This window comes from Mesoplodon mirus (assembly GCF_964341445.2).
Source record: "Mesoplodon mirus genome assembly, chromosome: 3".
Lineage (NCBI taxonomy): Eukaryota > Metazoa > Chordata > Mammalia > Artiodactyla > Ziphiidae > Mesoplodon > Mesoplodon mirus.
In genome coordinates, this window is record NC_138978.1 from 162471356 (window position 1) to 162491538 (window position 20183).

Sequence of the window (20183 nt, forward strand, 5' to 3'; positions counted from 1 at the left end):
TACCAGGAAGGCAAACTCAAGCCGGAGTTTCTCAAGCCTCCTGGGACTGGGGTGGAGGTAGAAGGACTATGGCTCATCTACAGAAGGGAGTGATCTCAGGATGCAGAGGCTGCTGCTAAATGGACACCCTCCCGGACACTCATCTCCAGCCTTGGGGGGATCTCCCTGTTCCGGGGCCAGGAATCATAAGATGGACCTCGGGCTTCCCTGGTGGCGCAGTGGTTGAGAGTCCGCCTACCGATGCAGGGGACACGTGTTTGTGCCCCGGTCCGGGAAGATCCCACATGCCGCGGAGAGGCTGGGCCTGTGAGCCATGGCCGATGAGCCTGCACGTCCGGAGCCTGTGCTCCGCAACGGGAGAGGCCACAACAGTGAGAGGCCCGTGTACCGCAAAAAAAAAAAAAAAAAAAAAAAAATTAAGATGGACCTCGCCCATCATGAAAGAGCACATCTCACACTCAGACAGGGCTGGACAGTCCGCGAAGCACTTTGCCACGTACAGTCTCCTTTACTGGAAATAGGTGGGGCAAGCCTGACGACAATGATGATGCAGAACTGCGGCCCAGGCAGGCAAAGAAAGTTGCTCCGGGACATCTGTCTAGGACGTAACATACTGCGGAGCCCAGCCTTGACCCGACAGACCACTCACAGCCCCAGGGCCAGGGGGAGAAGAGATAGCAAAGGCCACTTCCTCCCTGAAGCAATGCTACTTCACTTCCATAATCAGGTGGCTTCCTGTGTTCCAAGATAAACCATTTTCTTTTTACCTCTCCTCAAACCTCCAATACGCCTCTCTCCCCGTACCCTCACGTGAGACCTCACTTCAGTCATTTAGGTGACAAAACAGAAGCCATCAGACAGGAACTCCGTTTCCTCCCACAATCAGATGCAAACCCCTTACACCTGTGCTCATTCTCTTAGTCTCCCTTCCAGCTCCTTCCTCCCATCAATGCCAACCCCTTCACTTGTGCTCCGGGTCAGCCCCATGCGTGGCTCAATAACTTTGCTCTTGAACCCCTCCACCCGCCCCTGCAAACCTAACTTTCTCGGTACTAGATCGAGTCCGTCAGCAAACAAGCATGCTCTCCGGCTCTCACTAAAACCAACAAAACAAAACTCTTGGATGAACATACACCCTCCCCCAGATACGGTCCCGTTTCCTTCCTTCTCTTCACAACCAAACTTTACAACGGAATTGTCTGTGTTCACTGCTTCCACTTCCTCACCCCGCCCATTACTCCTCAACCCATTCTGGTCTGGTTTCCGGCCTCACCACGTGGCTGAAACTACCCATCAGGGTTAACTGCAAGCTCCACATCACCTGGTCCAGGGCTTGCACCTCTTTTGACACAGCAGTCTTCTTTTTGCTTTTAGTTTAAACCACATGAATCCCTTTTCTATTGCTGCAGTTACAAATTATCACAAACTTAGTGGTTTAAAACAATGCCAACTGGTCATCTTACAGTTCCGTAGGTCAGAAGTCCAACACTGGTCTCACTGGCTAACATCAAGGTGCTGGCACCGCTGTGTTCCCTCCTGGAGGCTCTAAGGGAGAGTCTGTTTTCTTGCTCATTCAGGCTGTTGGCAGAATTCATTCCTTGCAGTTGTAGGACTGAGGTCCTATGTCTTTGCTGTCAGCTGAGGGCTATTCCCAGCTTCTGGAGGCCACCACGTTCTTTGGCTTCTCCATCTTAAAAGCCTGCAATGGTGGGACAAGTCCCTCTCGTGTTTCAAATCTCTTCTGCCTCTTCCATCATCATACCTCTTGGACCCCCCTTTCTTCCTTCCGTTTTCATTTTTAAAGACTCCAGTGGTAAGATTGGACCCACCCAGAAAACCCAAGATAAGCTCTCCATCTCAGGGTCTTTACTCTTAATTGCATCTGCAAAGTCCCTTTTGCCACGTCAGGTAATGTATTCACAGGTTCCATGGATTAGGTGTCCACATCTTTGGGGTCCACTCTTAGGTTGTCTTTGTTCTCCTCTTACCTCACCAGTGCCAGAGACCCACAGCCTCAGCCCTCAGCTTTCCTCCTTATCTCCTACACTTTTTCCACAGGCAAGCCCATTACTCGTGTGCCTTTAAAACATCATCTGCAAAGCAATGCTCCTAAATTTTTATTTTCAGCCTTAAGCTCACTCTTAACTTCATGATTCATTTATCTGACTCACATTTCCACTTGAATATGTGACTGTCATCCCTAACCTAGCATATCCAAACTGAAACTCTGGGTTTTCTTTACAAACTCTGTTTCCCCCTTAGCCTTGGCCACGTCAGTAAAGGCGTCATCACCCCAGCTTCTTGCTCAGGGCCCAACCATGCTCAGGCATGCTTCATGTCTGTTTTTAACTCACCCTCTTCATCCGATCAGTTAGCCAGGCTTGGTGACTTGCTCTCCACCCACTCCCTCAGTACCCACAAGGCCTCCACCACTTTTCACCTGGACCCCTGCAGTCCCCTCCCAGCTGGTACCCAGCCTTCTCTCTTACCCCTAACCCGTTCTCCACACTGCAACCAGAGCGAGGTTTACAAACGCAGCCAGACCGAGTCACGTTCCTACTTAAGATCGTTTGAAGTCTTCTGAATATAGTTGAAGTGAAATCTGTTGCTGAGAACCTTGTTGCTCAAAGAGTGGTCCACTGGCCAGTGGCACTGGCCTAACCTGGGAGCGTATCAGGACTGCAGAATCTCAGGCCGCACCTCGGACCTTCTGAATCTGAATCTGAACTTTGACAAGATCACCAGATGGTGTGTAGGCATATTACATTTTGAGAAGGGCATGATCCGGTTCCTCTTTACCTTTCTGACTTCTGTCTCCTATCACTTTTCCTTTTGCAAACTACTTTTAAGCCACATAGGTCTTCTCTCTGTTTCTTATATTGTGTCAAGCACATTACAACCTCAGGGCCCTTGCACTAGCCAGTTTCTTCTCTTGGAACACCCTTTCCTGACTGTTTACATGGCCAGTCCCTCCTCATTGTGCAGGTCTCTGTTTAACCTCGCCTCCTCAGAGAGGCCTTCTATAAGCACCCTTTAGAGAGTAGTTCTCCCTGTCCCCTCACTCCCCGCTCCCCCCCAGTCATTCACTCTCTATTCACCCTATTTGATTGCTTTCACTCCCCTTATCTCTACTGGTGATGGTCATGTTTATTTCTTTGCTTTCTTGTTACATCGCTTCCTTGTCTCCCTCTCCCCTGCCTCAAGAAGGTAAGACTAATGAAGGCACAGACCCTTGTCTGTCTTGTGCACTCTGGTTACCTGGGGCCTGGAAAGTGCCCACCTAAGACATATTTTTTGAATGAACTAGCAGCCAGTGCTCCCCCCTTCGCTCTATGCCACTTCCTTCTGTTCCTGCCTTTCCAAACTTTCTGCTCTATTGTATGCTCTGGCCTGAGGGCAGACCAGGCTTCCGGAGTACCTAGCTCTTAGAATTCTGCAGGTCTCCAGAAGTGCCCTGGCCCATCACCAGTCAAGAAATGAGTTTTTTGGGCAGCACTCAACCTGTTAACAACTTCGAGGATGCCTAAGTCCAAACAATAATTACACTTAACTGATGGCACTTACCTAACCCTTGCTATTTGCCAAACACTGTTTTAAGCACTTTACCCATATACTGAATAAACTCATTTCTTCCTGTTATTCCTTATTGCAATGATCTTCTTTTTTACAAATGTGAGAAACAAGGAACAGAGAGATTAATTAATGTGCTCAGAGTTTCTCAATGAGGAAGTGGCAACAACAACCGCCTTAGACCCAAGCTGAGGTGCCTCCGTCCTGGGCCTCATGGGTTAGAAGGCCCTGCTCTGGAGGTGTCCCTCCCCTCAGGGCAGAGAGTCCACGGAGCCAAGGGGAAAGCCCCACCCACCTTCTAAAGCACGCTTGGGCAACTGAGACTGTGGAATTCCCAACACAAATGACCATGAGTCTGCTTTCCAGGGCCTCTCCCCTGGGTTCCTCTTCCTGAGGGTGGACAGTGCTCTTGAGTGGGCCCAAATAGTGGCCAAGTGGCAGCTTTTTGCAAAAGCCACGGGCAGAGCTTGAATATGCAGGCCCAGTGTCCACACATGTAAGGGAAGGTCCCTCAAGAGGTAGGACAGAGCGGGCCCGAGAAGAGGAAGGGCAGGCGTCAGGCTGGGGCCCGCTTTCCCCACACCTGCTAAGTCAGACGCAGAGCTCTGCCAAGTCCAAGAATTCTATATCCAAACCTGGCCTCCCAGGTCATCGTGGAGGCTTATGTGTCAAAGTAGGAGGAGAGAACATGTTTTACTTAACAGCTTGCTTGATAACTTTAAAATATTTCAAATATGTAGAGATGTGGTCTGTGGCCTCCATCGGTCCTCCTGCCCCAGGGTGGGTCTAACTGGACCCAGGCCGCCTGGCTTGGGGCGGACTTCCCTGCTGTAACGAGGTCATGCTCTGGCCCTGTCTTTGTGGTCTGGGTCAGGTACCTGCCCAGGGCCAGGGTCCTCTGCTCCTGGGGAGGCTCTGCACAGTGGCTATCTAGTCCTGTCCTCCAGCTGTTCCTCCCCTGGTCAAACAGTGGTCATTTCCACTGTACCCAGCTGACCCTGTGATGCTCTGTCGCTGGTGCCCCACGAGGCTGAGGGCTTGGGGAGGCCTGCTCTGGCTTATGTCCTGACGCCACATGTGCCTTGGGTTCAAACCCCAGCTCCACCACTCGGGCAAATTACATCAGCTCTGTGTTCTGTCTTCAAGGATTACGTGGGAGAATCTACGTCACTCAGTGATGTTGCTCCAAGGCCCAGGGACAATACCGCCTGGTTCAGCTGCCTCTCAAGGTAGCTGCCCAAGGCTGACCTCATAGCCCAGAGGCTGTGGGAACCAAAGTAAAGAGCGGTGTGACCCCTCATGGCAAGTCCTGGGGCCAGGGCTCAGCTGAGCGGGGTGGGATTTGCCCCTGCGGTGCTCCCAGCGGGACTCTCTGGGCTGTCGGGAGTCATGCAGTCCTGGAACAGGGCCAATCTGGCCTCTGCCTTCAGAATTCCCTACTTCCCTTTAAGATTCTTCCACCTGTGAACTGTGCCGGTCTGCGGCTTCCCCTTTGCTGAGAACGATTGCAGCACACACTCAGACCCACACACAGACGCAGCCATGTACGTTGTCTCATGTTAGGTAATTTTTAGTGGCTAAACATAGACCTACATTTGACGAGAGTTTAATGCTCTTATTGAGAAATAAAGGCTGCCTTTCACCTCACTATGAAACCCATCTCCAGCAAGATGTTCCTGAGGGTGGGGATGAGGAGAGCACCAGGGATTTCTAAAGAACAGGAGGCTGGAGCTGACATTCCTTCGTCTTGTTTGTGCAGATGTGGGGTCTGAGTGCACAGATAGGAATTGAATCTCTGTGGTCCTAACCCGGGACCTAAAGGGCCTGGTCAAAGTGCTGGCTATGGACCCAAATGGTTTTCTGTCTTCTCTGCATGACCATGGAAGTCAGGCTTCGGTAGCCTCCTTTCAGAAGAAAACAAGCACCCACATTCAGGACCTGAGCCCTAACACTAGAAGGCATCTGTGGACAGATGCAATATATGGTTTTGATTCGATTATTTGGATTCAAATCCAGCTCCACCACTTGCTAGCTGCTATGCTAGCTGAATGATATCGGGCAAGTTAATTACCTTCCAATGCCCCAACCATCTTATCTATTAAATGGGTCTGCTAATAGTACCTGTTTCATAGGGCAATTTGCAGATTAAGTGGACTCGTGTACATTAATACATGTAAAAACTTAGATGCAAAACACTTAGAAGGGCTTCTGAATACTTCATTGTGTTGCTTATCATTATTACTAACCATTCAAGGGGACCAGGCAGAGGCTTGGGAAATTGTGCCACTGCATTGCATTTTTGATAACTCCCCAGGGATCCTGAGGCTGACCTGAGGGTAGGTATGTGAGGAGGTCATGAGCCCATGCTGAGAGGTTTCTATTCTTTGGGGGCTTTGCAGCCTATGCTGAGGGGGTTGTTTCTATTCTGAACAAATAGAAAGGTATTTAAAGATTTCAACTCTGCTGTGGACCATTCTTGAGGTCTTATCTAGGATGTGGTGACCTGGGGCCTGAGGTTGCCCTCCCAGAGTTACATGAGAGAAGATGGAACCCATTCTGAGTCCTGAGAGAGATGCTCCAATAGAAGGGACAAGGACCAAAAGTACACATAGGATAAAGGCTTGGCTTTGGGAGCCAGACAGACCCAGGTGAGTCCAGGTTACGTCACTCACAGGTTCTGGGCCAAAGGCCCTCTTTCCATTAACACCCCATTCAGTCAGCAGCAGTCCAGAGCCTCTCCTTAGGAAGGCACTCCCTCTCTCTCCCAATCTCCCTTTACAGCTCACTCTCCAGTCCACAGCATGGTCATCTCCTGCAACAGCTTCTTCATTCATTGTTGAGCTTCACCATTTGCCCTGTTAAAATTAAGGGGAAAAAAAAGTGTCATGAAGAACCTAGGGGTAAAATAGGAATAAAGACACAGACCTACTAGAGAATGGACTTGAGGATATGGGGAGGGGGAAGGGTAAGCTGTGACAAAGCGAGAGAGAGGCATGGACATATATACACTGCCAAACGTAAGGTAGATAGCTAGTGGGAAGCAGCCGCATAGCACAGGGAGATCAGCTCAGTGCTTTGTGACCACCTAGAGGGGTGGGATAGGGAGGGTGGGAGGGAGGGAGACGCAAGAGGGAAAAGATATGGGAACAGATGTATATGTATAACTGATTCACTTTGTTATAAAGCAGAAACTAATACACCATTGTGAAGCAATTATACTCCAATAAAGTTGTAAAAAAAAAAAAAAAATCCATTCTGCACCCAGCAGCCAGAGGGAGCTTTTTTTTTTTTTTTTTTTTTTTTAACGTTAACAGCTTTTAAAAGTACAGACTTGATTGTGTCACTCCCCTGGTTACAACTCTCCCAGGTGACATACTGTACCTGAATAAATCCCAACCCCACACCATGGCCTGCGAGGCCTCTGCTCAGCGTCTACCACACTCCCTTTCTCACGGGGCTGCAGCCACACTGTCTATTCTCTATCCCTCGTTCCCACCTGAGAGCCTTTGTGCTGGCTGTTCCCTCTTCCCAGAATGCTCTTCCCTCAGACCTTCTCACAAGTGGCTCCTTTTCATCATCCAGGCCTCAGCTCAAATGTTAGCTTCTCAGAAGGGCCTTCCCTGACCTTCCTGTATAAAGGAGCTCATGTGCCCACGCCCTGTCTTACTTCACCTGTTCTTCAGTCTTCACAGATCTGACCACTCCCCTCATTATGCATTGCTTGTTCTATTGTCTCTCTCCTCCTGCTAGAATGTAAGCAATTAGAACAGGGACCTCAGTTTCTTGTTTTCTGTTGGGATCCACAGTGCATAGAACAGTACCAGAAAATAGTGGACACATGGAATGAATGTATGGACGGATGAATGTATCCCTGGATGGCTGTTACCTAATGGTTTCCTTTACTTATTAACACGTGTATGTTTTGTCTCTACACCCTGATCATAAATCATGTAAGGGAAATTTGGAGACCTTCTGGCTAATGAGTCAAGAATAATGGCTTTGGGGCTTCCCTGGTGGCTCAGTGGTTAAGAATCTGCCTGCCAATGCAAGGGACACGGGTTTGAGCCCTGGTCCTGCAAGATCCCACATGCCTCAGAGCAACTAAGCCTGTGTGCCACAACTACTGAGCCTGCACTCTAGAGCCCGCGAGCCACAACTACTGAGATCGCCTGCCACAACTGTTGAAGCCTGCGTGCCTAGAGCCCATGCTCCACAACAAGAGAAGCCACCACAATGAGAAGCCCACGCACCACAACAAAGAGTAGCCCCTGCTCGCTGCAATTAGAGAAAGCCCGCACACAGCAACGAAGACCCAACGCAGCCAAAAAAAAAAAAAAGAAGAAGAATGGCTTCTTCTCTAGTTCATTTAAAGCTGGGGAAGTCGCTCCATTTTGGGGCTGTTTGGCATGTGGTTGTACCCAGGGCTGAAGGGATGGAGAAGATGAGTTCTGAAGGCCCTTCTGGTCATAATAGAGCACACGGAAGGGTGTTGGCGTGATGACACAACAGGTCAGTAAGTGCTACTCAGTTACACCTTTATTTAGTCACAAACTCATAACTTTGCCAAGAAAGTCAGAAACTTGGGATATATACATTCGCAGACACTGCTGGTTGTGAAATAAACAGTCATATCCCCATTCTTCTTCCTTACCTGTGGGACTTCCCCTCAGAAACTGAAAATTCTGGATACTTGCTTTCTGAGTCTCACTTACTCAGGAGGACATTGTGGCCAGTGACACATAATGGGAATTTTGCTGGGACTTATTGGAATAATTGAAAATATTTTTTAAGTTAAAATTTTTTTTTTTTTTTTTTGGCGGTACGCGGGCCTCTCACTGTTGTGGCCTCTCCCGTTGTGGAGCACAGGCTCCGGACACGCAGGCTCAGCGGCCATGGCTCACGGGCCCAGCCGCTGCGTGGCATGTGGGATCTTCCCGGACCGGGGCACGAACCCGCGTCCCCTGCATCGGCAGGTGGACTCTCAACCACTGCGCCACCAGGGAAGCCCCTATAAAATGTATTTTTAAATGATATTCTTGTTTAAAACAAAAGCACAAAAAATTTGATATCTACTTGCAGAAGATGCCCGTATCATGAAAACAAAATAAATTTTAAGAGGTAATAGTGTTATAGAGCCAAGGGAAACTTTGGCCTCCTGAGTGGAGTTCTATGCAAGTTGACACATTGAGGCTACTAGTTAATGACACAACAAGACAATTCATTTCCCTACAATTGAATGCACATCTTTCATCTTTTGTTAATATGCAAAAGTACTAAAATATTTTTAATTGTGTTAAATGCACCATTTAAATTACACATCAACAGTTTTAATTACCTTGAGTCTAATTCTTAGTTGAAATGAAAAAATATTTAAGTTGAAAAACTGTGACCTAAATTTAACTTCTGCAGAAAATAGCACTGGAATAGTGTTGAAGTTATAAGAGGAAAGGGAGTATAATTCTATCTAAATGCGCTCTGTGCACATTTAGAGAAATAAATGAAGAGAGGCTGAATATGCCCTTTTTCGTGTTGCTTTATTTTTTGGCAGGGGGAATATTAATTTTTATTATCAAGGTGATACTTGTGCATAGCAAAAAAAGACTTTTAATTAAACACACACACACACACACACACACACAGAGGTGTCTTCAGTCTCATTCCTCTCCTCCCCATGATCCAGAGGTACCCACTGTTCATCATTTCATTTCAGATCTTTGCTCCGGTCTTTACCTTAGTGTTCTTATACTTTAGCTATTGAATTCCTATATTCCTCAGGGTTCTCCAGAGAAACAGAACCAATGGAATGTGTGTGGAAAGAGAGAGACAGACCGACAGACAGATTAATGAATTGGCTTGTGTGATTGTAGGGGTTGGCAAGTATTAATACAACATCTGCAAAGCAGGACAGCAGGCTGGAGACCCAGGGAAGAGCTGATGTTGCAGCTGGAGTCCAAAAGCAATCTGGGGGCAGAATTCACTCTTCCTTGTGGGACTGCAATCTTTTTTTCCCTCTTAAGTCCTTCACGTGATTGGATGAGGCCCACCACATTATGAAGGATAGTCAGCTTTATTCAAAACCTACTGATTTCATTGTTAATCTTATCTAAAAAATACCTTCATAGAGACATATAGATTGGCATTTGATCAAATATCAGAGGACTGTGGCCTAGCCGAGATGACACATAAAATTAACCCTCAGACTTGCTAATATGGTAGGTGTATATTTAGCTCTCTGATACTACCCTTCCCCTCCCCCATCCTCTCAATATAGTGATATCATAATATTCAATATTTACATTATTGTAACTATAAATATTGTTCATAGTGAGCCAAGAAGCGTATCGTGATTGTTCTCTATTTGTACAAAACTGTTTTTGTTTTTTCATTACTCATTCTTCTTTGAACCTATTACTAAGTCTTTTCTCACCTCCCAGCAGCCTACCAATTAAAAGTTTCACATCAGTAAAACATCAGGTTATTTACTCCTCTCTTTTCTGCCCTCCCTCCCACCTGGAGAACTTCCTTCTCGAGTTCTCTGTCCCCCTGCTTTAATCTGGACTGACAGCTCTCTAGGTGTGCAAGACAGCAGTCATCTTGGGAACTTCCCTCACAGTCTTCCTGGAATAGATCCCTTGTTTCTGGATCCCAAGTCTTTACCTGTCATGGTTTATGAGAAAGAATGCTTGAGAAGTAAGGACTTAGCATTTCTGAAAGTGTCCATATTCTGCCTTAACACTTGATTCGTTGTTTGGCCGAGTGTAGACTTTTTGATGAAAATAATCTCCATTCAGTTTTTGAAAATTCTGCTGTATTTTCTTAAGGCCTCCAATGTTTCTGTTCAGGAGAGTGATGATATTTTTATTCCTAATCCTTTGTATGCAATATTTTATTTTTCTCTGCAGAAACTTTTAGAATAGTTTCTTTACACACAGAGTTCTGATAGTTCACAATGACGTGTCTCACTGGGGTTTATTTATTGTGCTGGGCACCCATTGGACCATTTCCAACTGGAAACTCATGTATTTAAGTTCCAGAACTTTTTCTGGTATAATTTCCTCTTGTTTTCTCTGTTCTTGTTAGATGTCCAATTAATTAGGAGTTGGATTTCCTGGATTCGTTCTCTGATTTTCTCTGTTTCTCTCCTATTTTTATCAACCTTTTTGTTTTACTTTCTAGGAAGACTTCCTCAACTTTATCTTCTAATTTTCTATTAAGTTTAAAATGATGGCTACTCTACTTTTAATTTTCAAGAGATGTTATCTTGTTGTCTGACTCTTTACTCTTTTAGACCATGTCATTCCTATTTTATGGAGGCAGTATTGCTTCTGGTATCTTAGAACTTTAATTTTAATTACAGTTTTTGTTCCTTGGAATGTTTTCTTAAGTGCCATGCAGTGTTGTCTCACCAGAATTTCTTTTTGTTTTGTTTTCTTTTTGGTTTGGTCTGTTTCACATAGGAGGTTTCCCTCAAATCTGGGGATGGGTGGCGATTTGTTCACACATGGGCGATGTGCTAAAGATGTGATGAGTAACTCAGCATGCATGGGTGGGGCTTTCGACTGGTCAGCTTTACTGGAAGGAGATCAGGTGGCAATCCAACTTTTTCTCTGGAGGAATCTCCAAATGTCAGTAACTACAGGTCTTTCCTCCAAGGCTGTTCTGTTTTTCCAGAGGAGGGTCCTCCAGTCTTCTTCCTGGGACAGGGAGTTCTGAATAAGCTTGACTGGATCTCTCCATTCAGTCCACAGACTTGAACTTAATCCTTATTTTTGGCCTGTTGCCTCATTTTTGTGCTCTGTTGTACCTGGTGTCCTTGAATTCAGGGCCTCTCTGGTTCAATTTCTCCAGACAATAAATTATCTCCTGAGGGCGTTGGAGAGGGGATCATCAGTAACCTGGATCCTCTAGGTGGGGATGGGTGCCAGGGGAGTCTACTTGATCCCTTCAGACTTCAATCAATTTCTCTGTTTTCATCCCCGTTGGGAAACACAGTCACACACAGCTTCTCCCCTCCTGCATGGTCACCTAAGAATGGGCCTGGGCCTGGACCACTTCCTTACCAAGAGACAGAGTCCTCACAGCCTGTGCCAGGCTCATCACCTTTTCCTGCTTCAGACTCAACATGTACTCCGTGCTCTGCTTCAGCTCAGGTGTCAGTGGCCCTCTGGCATGGTCCCAGCTTTCTGTATTTCAGACCCCATAGGAGGGGTTGGGGTCCTTCCACTGCAGCACCAAGTGGGGTGCATACCAGCTTCAGAGTGGACCCACTGGCCATGGGGGGCCAGTGCATTGCAAGGGACTGGATCTTGTGCACTTTCTCTCCTCCTCCTCTCTTGCTATAAGGAAACGCAGTACCACGTGAGCCTGGGGTGCTGTTGTCTGTTCTCAGCAACCTCCTTGATTTCTTCCCTGGGTGACATCATCATCAAATGAAAATTGCAGACAATAGCTTGTGACTGAAAAAAAAACAAACAAAAAGCCTACTCATCACTCATACTAATGCTTATAACAAAGAACCAATGGGAAAAAAAAACACACACAAATGGAACGCATGAGCTAAACACACACACACTTAGCAAATCACCATGACTGCCCATTGGGCCCATCACAGAATGGAACATAAATGTCCACCTCAGATATAAAAATGGACCAACTCACAATGACTTGCCCCCAAAAATGAAAGCCAAAGATAGAACAGTCATGTGACTCCTGTCAGCGAGGGCAGGCCGTGTGACATGGCAAACTGGGCCACATGAAGCAGGCTTAGGCCCAACACAAATGTGGCAAATTGACCACATCAAACCACAAGTCCCCAGTCATGGATCCCAGTGACTCACGCCTGGACACATATTTGTGTGCCATGTAGACTCAGAGACCACTGCTGTAACTTAAAGAAACAACTTTGCCACATGTCCAGATGTCCAAAGAAATTCCCATCTGGTCCAGACACCACATTCACAGCCCCCAAAACACAGTGCTACTGTGCCATCACTAGAGCTTTCATGCTCCCCATCCCCCCAGACAGATGGGCCCAAAAAACACTGAAGTGAGTGGCTCAAACATCTACAACAAAGCCATCAAAACCCCAACTTAATGGTACCCCCGCTTAGGAAGTCATATGAACATTAAGCACTACACTCCAACACACAGTGGGTGACACTGAACTTGGAGTGGGTGGAGGACCAGGCAGTTGTCTGATTAGTCTTCACCAGCCAAATCCCAATCCTGGGACACCCAACTGTTCTTTTTCTCCTGCTGGAACACACTTCCTGAGGGTGACTTGTGATCAGGGCCACAGTGGTGTCACACCAGTAGGGGCTCTCAGTTCAAATGTGGAGGCAATGCTACAGTCAGGTGCCTCCCTCCTGGGGTACCCTATGGGAACACAGAAGGGATGCAGAACATGGGGCACTAGGATTCCCCTGGTTGTGCTGGAACCTCTGACCCAAGTGGGTGATGTTATAGAGTATGTCGAGTTCGTTCAGGGTGTGAATTCCCTCCCCAGGTTGGATGATTGGGCTGAAAGTTTTGTCAAGCAACAAGGGATCCCACAGTAGTAAGTGAGAACATCTTCAGCTTCGGGAGTTTCCTGGAGTGGGAGCGAGGTAGGAACTTTAACTTGTCTTCTTCTCACTTCTAAGAAGCCTCTGTGGTACTTGTACGACACTCTGATAAGAATCAGCACAGCCAGAGGGAAAGGAGGCAAACTCAAACAATGCTGGGCTTCTCATCCCAGAACATGGCCCCTCTTGTTCCACACTCCCGTTCTAATGGCTTGGCCAGTACACAGTGACTTGGACTTTCCTCTAGATCAACAAGAATCACGACACGATAGCCAAGGTAGTGGTGGACACCTGAATGGCCCTCAATTACCTGCTGGCAGAATGGGGTGGTGTTTGTGTGATTGCCAACGCCTCTTGCTGTGGGTATATCAACAACATGAGGAGGCAGAAGCGCCTTGCTCAGGCTGGATGGTTATCATCTGTGCACACGCAGTCCCTACTCAGACCTCTTCAGTTGGCTTAGTCCAGGGACTGGGTGTTTCTGGTTGAGGATCATCCTCCAGGGAGGCCTGATAATCATCCTGGGTCTGGTTTTCCTAGTGACTCTGGTAAAGTGCTGTCTCAAAGTGACAGGGAGTCCCTGTAAGCAAGCTGTATTCATGTGGGCGTTTCAAGGGCCCATCGACCCAGCTCCGCCTACAGACTTGGGGCAAATGATGGTCCTACCGGATTTGGTATGCCTTTATCTGCTCTGTCAGTGGCTGGGCAGGGTGGACTGTTGGGAAAGGCAGTCATGTGCAACTTCTCCCCTCCTGCACGGTCACCTAAGAATGGGCCTGGGCCTGGAACGCTTCCAGGCCTCGATGGACCTGCTGGCCATGGGGGACCGAAGCATTGCAAGGGACTGGATGTTGTGTGCTTTCTCTCCTCTTTCTGTAAGTAAACTCAGTACCTTGAGCTTGGGGTACTGCTGTTGGTTCTCAGTGACCTCAGATTTATGCACTGATCTCTCCCCTGGGTAGCATTTACCTGCCTTTTAATCTTGGCTCCACAGCCTGGCCACCCAATGAAACAATGCCATATTTCACAGCTTTCTCTGTGGTAGTCGCTGCCTCCAATTTCTGAGCTTTTCTGGGATTTTATAGAGCACTGGCTTGCTTCTCCAGCACTCACCTCTGTCTCACCAGAGTTGGTCTCACCATTCCTGGCTCTGCTGTGTCAACCACCATCCTCCCATCTATCAATACTATTTTCATATATTTTGATTCAAGGAAACAGGTACTTGTTTTTTTTTCCAAGGTTCAAGCTATCATTACTATTGTGACTTACCAACAAACAGTATCTGGCACATTGTGGGCAAATATCTGTTTTGTAAGAGTCAGAAGAACTTAGAACTTGCTGCAATATGGGATCTTTTCCTGAGAATTTCTTTAATGTACATGGTTGTGTAGGAGTTAAAGCTGTAAGAGGGACAGCCATCAGGAGGCTACCAGAGGAATTCAGGTGAGATGATGGTGGTTACGTCTAACTTGCTGGACCAGAGATGATTCATAATCCTGAATGGCAACCGTTTCCACCTTGGCAATTCTTTTATTCTTCTCTACCTTCCAGCTCTAATCTTCTCCAAGCTTGTATTTCCAGAAATAAATTATAGCCACACCTCCTTATCAGACGGGTGTTCTTCCTTGTCACCCACTTAATTGTGTGACATTTCCACGTGTTACTTTGTAAGGGTGATCAGAATTCAAGTCATTTCAGAGAAAAGACATGTGCCTTGAATTACAGGGGAGAAGTCCATCCATATAGAACACAAAGTTATAATTCATCAGGGAACTCTTCTCTGACTCACTCCCCTACTCTTGTTGGGTCCTTGTATTAAATATATATTCTCAAACCAGCGTATGCTTCCTTTGCAGGACTTGCTGCAATTTTGCATACATTGTTTTTGAAATTATTTTTTGATGACTCTCTTTCATTAGACTTTAAGCTCCCCAAGGTCAGGGATCATGTCTGTCATCTGCTCTCTCCACTGCACTGGGCACAGTGCTCGGAACACGCAGGTGGACACAACGACTGTTGAAGGAGTGAGTTATGAACGTCAAAGCCCAGGCTGCTCAGACGGACGTGGGGATGGCATTTATGTGAACGGGTCCTGCGCGCAGCTCGTCTTTACGCTTTTGCTCGATCGTAAGTGCTCTGCCACCCAGTAACAGATCAGAAGTGAATGTTATGGAGACTAGCTTTCTAAACTTGGCTCAAAAGGTGAAAAAATGAACACCCGACATGAAATTAATTTACAAATCAGTTTATTTACACATTTTATCTTTTCTTAAAGTACATCTCAGTTAACAAATCTATTTACACAGGTGTACATGGGAACTCATCCCAGCTATTTTACAGATCATACTTACAAACCACACCCTAAGTCTTCTGTGCAAAGTTGCACTGGATGTGACTATTGACTGAAAAAGGCCTGATGACCAGGCTATTTACACATACACAGTAAACGGGTTTGTTTTTCATGTCTGCACAATACAGTACACACAGGGAGGCAGGGCCTCCCAGGGAATGCTTTGCAATGTGTTTACCGAGAAGGCTTTGCAAAGTTCTGAAGGAAAAGCTATTAAATATAGGTTAATTAAAATGACAGTACCTCCTTTACATCAGTTTACATTTTTTCTTCACATTTTTATAATACAAAGATAGTTTATTGAATTGCTGCACAACCAGTTTAAGATGATTTGTAAACATGTAAATTTCTACAATTTGCATTAAACATCATTGTAGTTTCTATCATTTGCTCTTTGAATTAATGTTTTATTCACTAGTATTCTTAAGGTAGTAAAAGAAGATGTAAGTTTGAACTTCTTGCAGAAAAGTTATGAGTCTCTAACGCTGTGCGAGTACACACTTTATTCAAGTATTGCAAAAAGCTAAGGCCACTTTTTTTCAAGACAAGAAAGTGAACAAAATTGTTTCTATCAATAGGCCACAACACTCTTATGAGCGATGAAATCTCTTTTGAAAGGTAATTTCTCAGAGACCTGTAGTCACAGAAGGAATTTTCCTTTCTTTTACATAAAAGAAAAACAAATTACCTTCCTTATTAACTACTTTTGAGTTCTTCCCACTTTTCCCTAGAGTAAAAATTCCTGTTTAGACCTGAAGAGGGAATCTATACCCTGTACTTATTTAACCCAGAGTGAAGTACCCTGGAGAGCACAAATTATTTTGGACTCAGAAATAAATCTGAAGCCTATATGTTGGTTTACTGCTAAATTCTGATAGTGCTATTATTCTAAAAGATATTACTGCTGATGCAAAGATCTTTTTCTTAGAGGAATTATGAAGAAAGAGTGAAAGAGGATGGGAATGTGGGGAGAAGGAACAAAGATTACAAAGAAGGAATATTTAGATTCTTGGTTAAGAGGCAGAGCTTGATTAAAAAGATCCCAATATGGAACGAGTGGCTGGGTATCCATGTTTATCATTCCTAATGTTAACAATGAACCCCTTTTCAATTATACCCAAATAGTTAAAGCAATAAGAAATCTGCTAATTATAGATTCCTTTGTTTTCTGCTACCAAACTATGGATAATCATTTCTAGCAAAGAGTAAGACTGATCCATTCCTGCCTCTTTTATCTGGAACCCAGGATTCTCAAGACAGTAAAGACAGCTGGAGTGTGTTAGGACTGCTACTGCCACACTCTTGGCAGCATTCTTACCAGGGAACTTTAAGTCCAGGTTGCTGATTCCATGGACTTATATCATTTTTTTCCTTTTTTGGAATCACAATGTCATAAAGAGTAAAGATAAACATTATTAAAAATTTATTTAGGTCCAAATAATGAGTATGTAGAAAAACAACCTATATTCCTATTATATTAATTTCATATTCATTTATAAAAAATGTACAGCAGCTGTAAAGTTTCAGTATCATAAGGACTATGTAATCCTACAAACAGCCAAAGGATGTAGACAAGATGTTTTTCCGTCTTCCAAATAACACAAACTGAAAAGAAAAGGCTTCGCTTTTCCTTGGCCACATGAAAATAATATCTCCACACTACTGGTTAATAACCCCAAGAAACCCTAGCTTCTCTTAGTCAATTTGCTCATTATGGCTACAAGACTAGAGCTCAACATCAAAAGCCTAGAAGAAATGATGGCAACATCAATCTGAGCATTTCCCGAGACCCAATCACAACATTTCAGTGCTTTCCTTACTTGTCAAGAGCTATCATACCAGTCATTGTGCAAAATGCAAGTATTCCAATGATTATTTCAATAAGTTTCTCATAATGACAAGATGGAACCGAAGAGGAATGGAAGTGTGCATAGTGAAACACTGGAGACGCAAAGGCAAGTTTGGAGGAAAGATGCAGAAATGAATGAACATGCACACTTAAAGATTATACCATCTTTGGGGTTTTCCTAACATATTTTGAAGTTATAACATTCCAGGATATTTGTAAGTATGAATCCAGTGGATGTCTTATATCATGCTTCTAATCAGGACCTTCAATATTAAGGCATTTACATTCACGCCTAAGATTATCCACATTCTTCTAGATTACTTGAAGAAGGATAGGACTGATTCAGAGAAACCAGTCAAGAAGGCAGGGTACTGAGGTCCCAGGAGAGCATTACACATGCTCTAACGTAGCAGCTGGAGTCTATATATTTTTTTCAGATACAGGTAATAGTTGTGAGAAGCAATGCTGCAAGAGAGGCAGAATTGAATTTTACAGTGTCTTTAAATTATTTTACCCCATTCCTGCTACTGCAGGTGATCTTAGAAGAGCTCATCTTCTTTTTACTGAATTAAACTGCCTTCTTCAATATGTGTATGGGTTTGTTAAAACCGTAAGTTTCCTGTGCAAAGACTATGAACCATAGAAGCTTCAAGACAGAAGTTTAACTATTACAAGAAGAATCTTTCACTTCTGAATAGGGACATACATTTTCAACTTAATAATTTATCTTAAAATAAATTAAAAAATGTTCTATAGCGTAAAACAAGCACACAAACAATAGACAATATCTTTTTGTCTTTGGTGCACACACTCTTTTCCTAAATCATTCAAGTAACAGCGTCTCTGACTTCTTGGGGAGATATGGGAGCTTAAAGTTTGAAGGCCAAAATGAATTATTTCCACTTCTGCCATGCCTCGATGCCTGAGATGGTCCTGAGGATCTGTGATTCTGGGAGCAGCTGGCAGAGGTTCAGAAGAAGAAAGAAAAGTGCAGGGGTAGACAAGGGGTGGAAGAACCAGCCCTGCACCAGTCCTGTGAGCCCAGTCTTCAGTTGGGGCACTTCTTTGTTTTCATGCTCACAGAGAAAAAACTAAGAATAATGCAAAAGTTTAAAATTCTTTAGATGGTGCTCAGGAAGCAAGGCTACCACTGATGTCTGTTAACTTGAGAGTCCACTTGGTGCTGCTCAATTGCAATAATGGAAGAAAATGGTCTTCAAAACTAAATGAAATGAACTCCACAATGGGAAATAGGCACACATTACTAAACTTGCCTATCTGAAAGTAATTCAGGGTTTAATACTGTTTAGAGACTATAATGTCCATTTATGACTTTCATGGTACAAACCAAGATTACATTTCAAAAATGGTATGATGCACATCTATATACCTCTCTTGCTTGACTTCAGACTCAAGGAAGTGATACCCTAGTCTAAGCTAAGAAGTAAGTCTGGTGTTTTCAGCCCTCATCTGAGGCCCAGTAGGGATGCTAACAAGAGGTGTAGGATTATACTGTGTGTCAACATCAGACCCTGCCCACCGAAAACAACCAAGTATTCCAGTGGACAGTCTCTAAAGGCAAAGGCTGTATTACCAGATATACCTCATTGTCCCATGAACTCCAAACCAGTAGTCTTTAAGAACAGGTACAAGGTCCAGAAGCACTCTTGCTATGATGGAGATGGGGTGTGTATCAGGATGCAGAAAGGCCCAGGACTCATATTAGCACTCAGTGTTCGATTTATTTGCAAGATGTCACACAAGTAGCATTCTCCCCTGTTTTTCACTGATCTGATTCAGAACATCAACAGTATCTCTGATCAAGGTCTCAAAGATCCCATCAGCTAGCTGCATCTTCACACACAACTCATCCTCATCATAGTTTACCCACTGTGCCTCCTCCTCGTGGAGCTCCTGTACCTAGAATTTAGAAAACAGAAAGGTTAGAATAATCACTGTCACACAAAAGCTAGGAATCAATGATATTCACTAACTTTGCAACCCCATGTGTCGGACTACAACCCAAGGAAATAAGTCAGAGAAAAAAAGTTAATTTATATGATGATATCAATAGCCCTTTCAAAGCTGCAAGAAGTTTGAAAAAACTCAACTGTCGAATAAAAACTGGCTTCAAATCTGTCAACCTTGACAATATTCCAGTATTTTATAGATATTAAGGATTACAAGTATGTTGTCTCTGTCAACACAGAAGAATACGTAGAATAATGCAAATGTTCAGACATATGGATTTACAATTATAAAATGCATACATCCAAAGACAATAGTAGATATGATTCTGGAGTATGTATATAAATGAGTAAAATTTCATATTCGTTGGAGTTTTTAGTTTTTTTGGCCACACTGCACAGCTTGTGGGATCTTAGTTCCTTGGCCAGGGACTGAACCCAGGCCTCAGCAGTGAAAGGGCCAAATCCTAACCACTGGACTGCCAGGGAATTCCCCCCCACCCCCCATTTTTTTTGGTATTGGAGTATTCTTTAAATGTACTATTGCTTAAGTTTATTTTAAAAGTCACTGTTATATTATACTTTATATAAAATGCTCTTTTTGCATTTTCAGATTTGGGGATTCCTAAGGTAAACCAAAGGAATCAAATTAGAATGAACTGCCCAAGCTGTTTTGCTTGTTTACAATAAATTTTTAAAAACTACTTATAAGAGAAACATGTTAGACTTATTGTATGTAATGATATTGTGAGTGAGATGGGAGACCAGGTGGAGAAAGTAGATTGTAAACCCTGCTTTAGTCACAAATTCGGCAAAGTTAATTGCTGTGTCGATGGCCTCTAACCAAAAGTCTAACTTGGCAAAAAGCCATGTGACAACAAGCT

At 44.6% G+C, this 20183-nt stretch overlaps 1 protein-coding gene across 3 annotated transcripts in view; it reads right to left on the reverse strand.

Annotated features, from left to right (window-relative positions):
• Positions 1–15362: 15362 nt before the first annotated feature.
• CEP350 (centrosomal protein 350) overlaps positions 15363–20183 on the reverse strand; it is a 143416-nt gene continuing 138595 nt past the window's right edge. For all 3 annotated transcript variants that reach the window (XM_082612726.1, XM_082612727.1, XM_082612725.1), the window contains exon 38: positions 15363–19252. In XM_082612726.1, the coding sequence (XP_082468852.1) occupies positions 19088–19252 (165 nt within the window). In that variant the 3' untranslated portion in view covers positions 15363–19087. The remainder of the gene's footprint in view (positions 19253–20183) is intronic.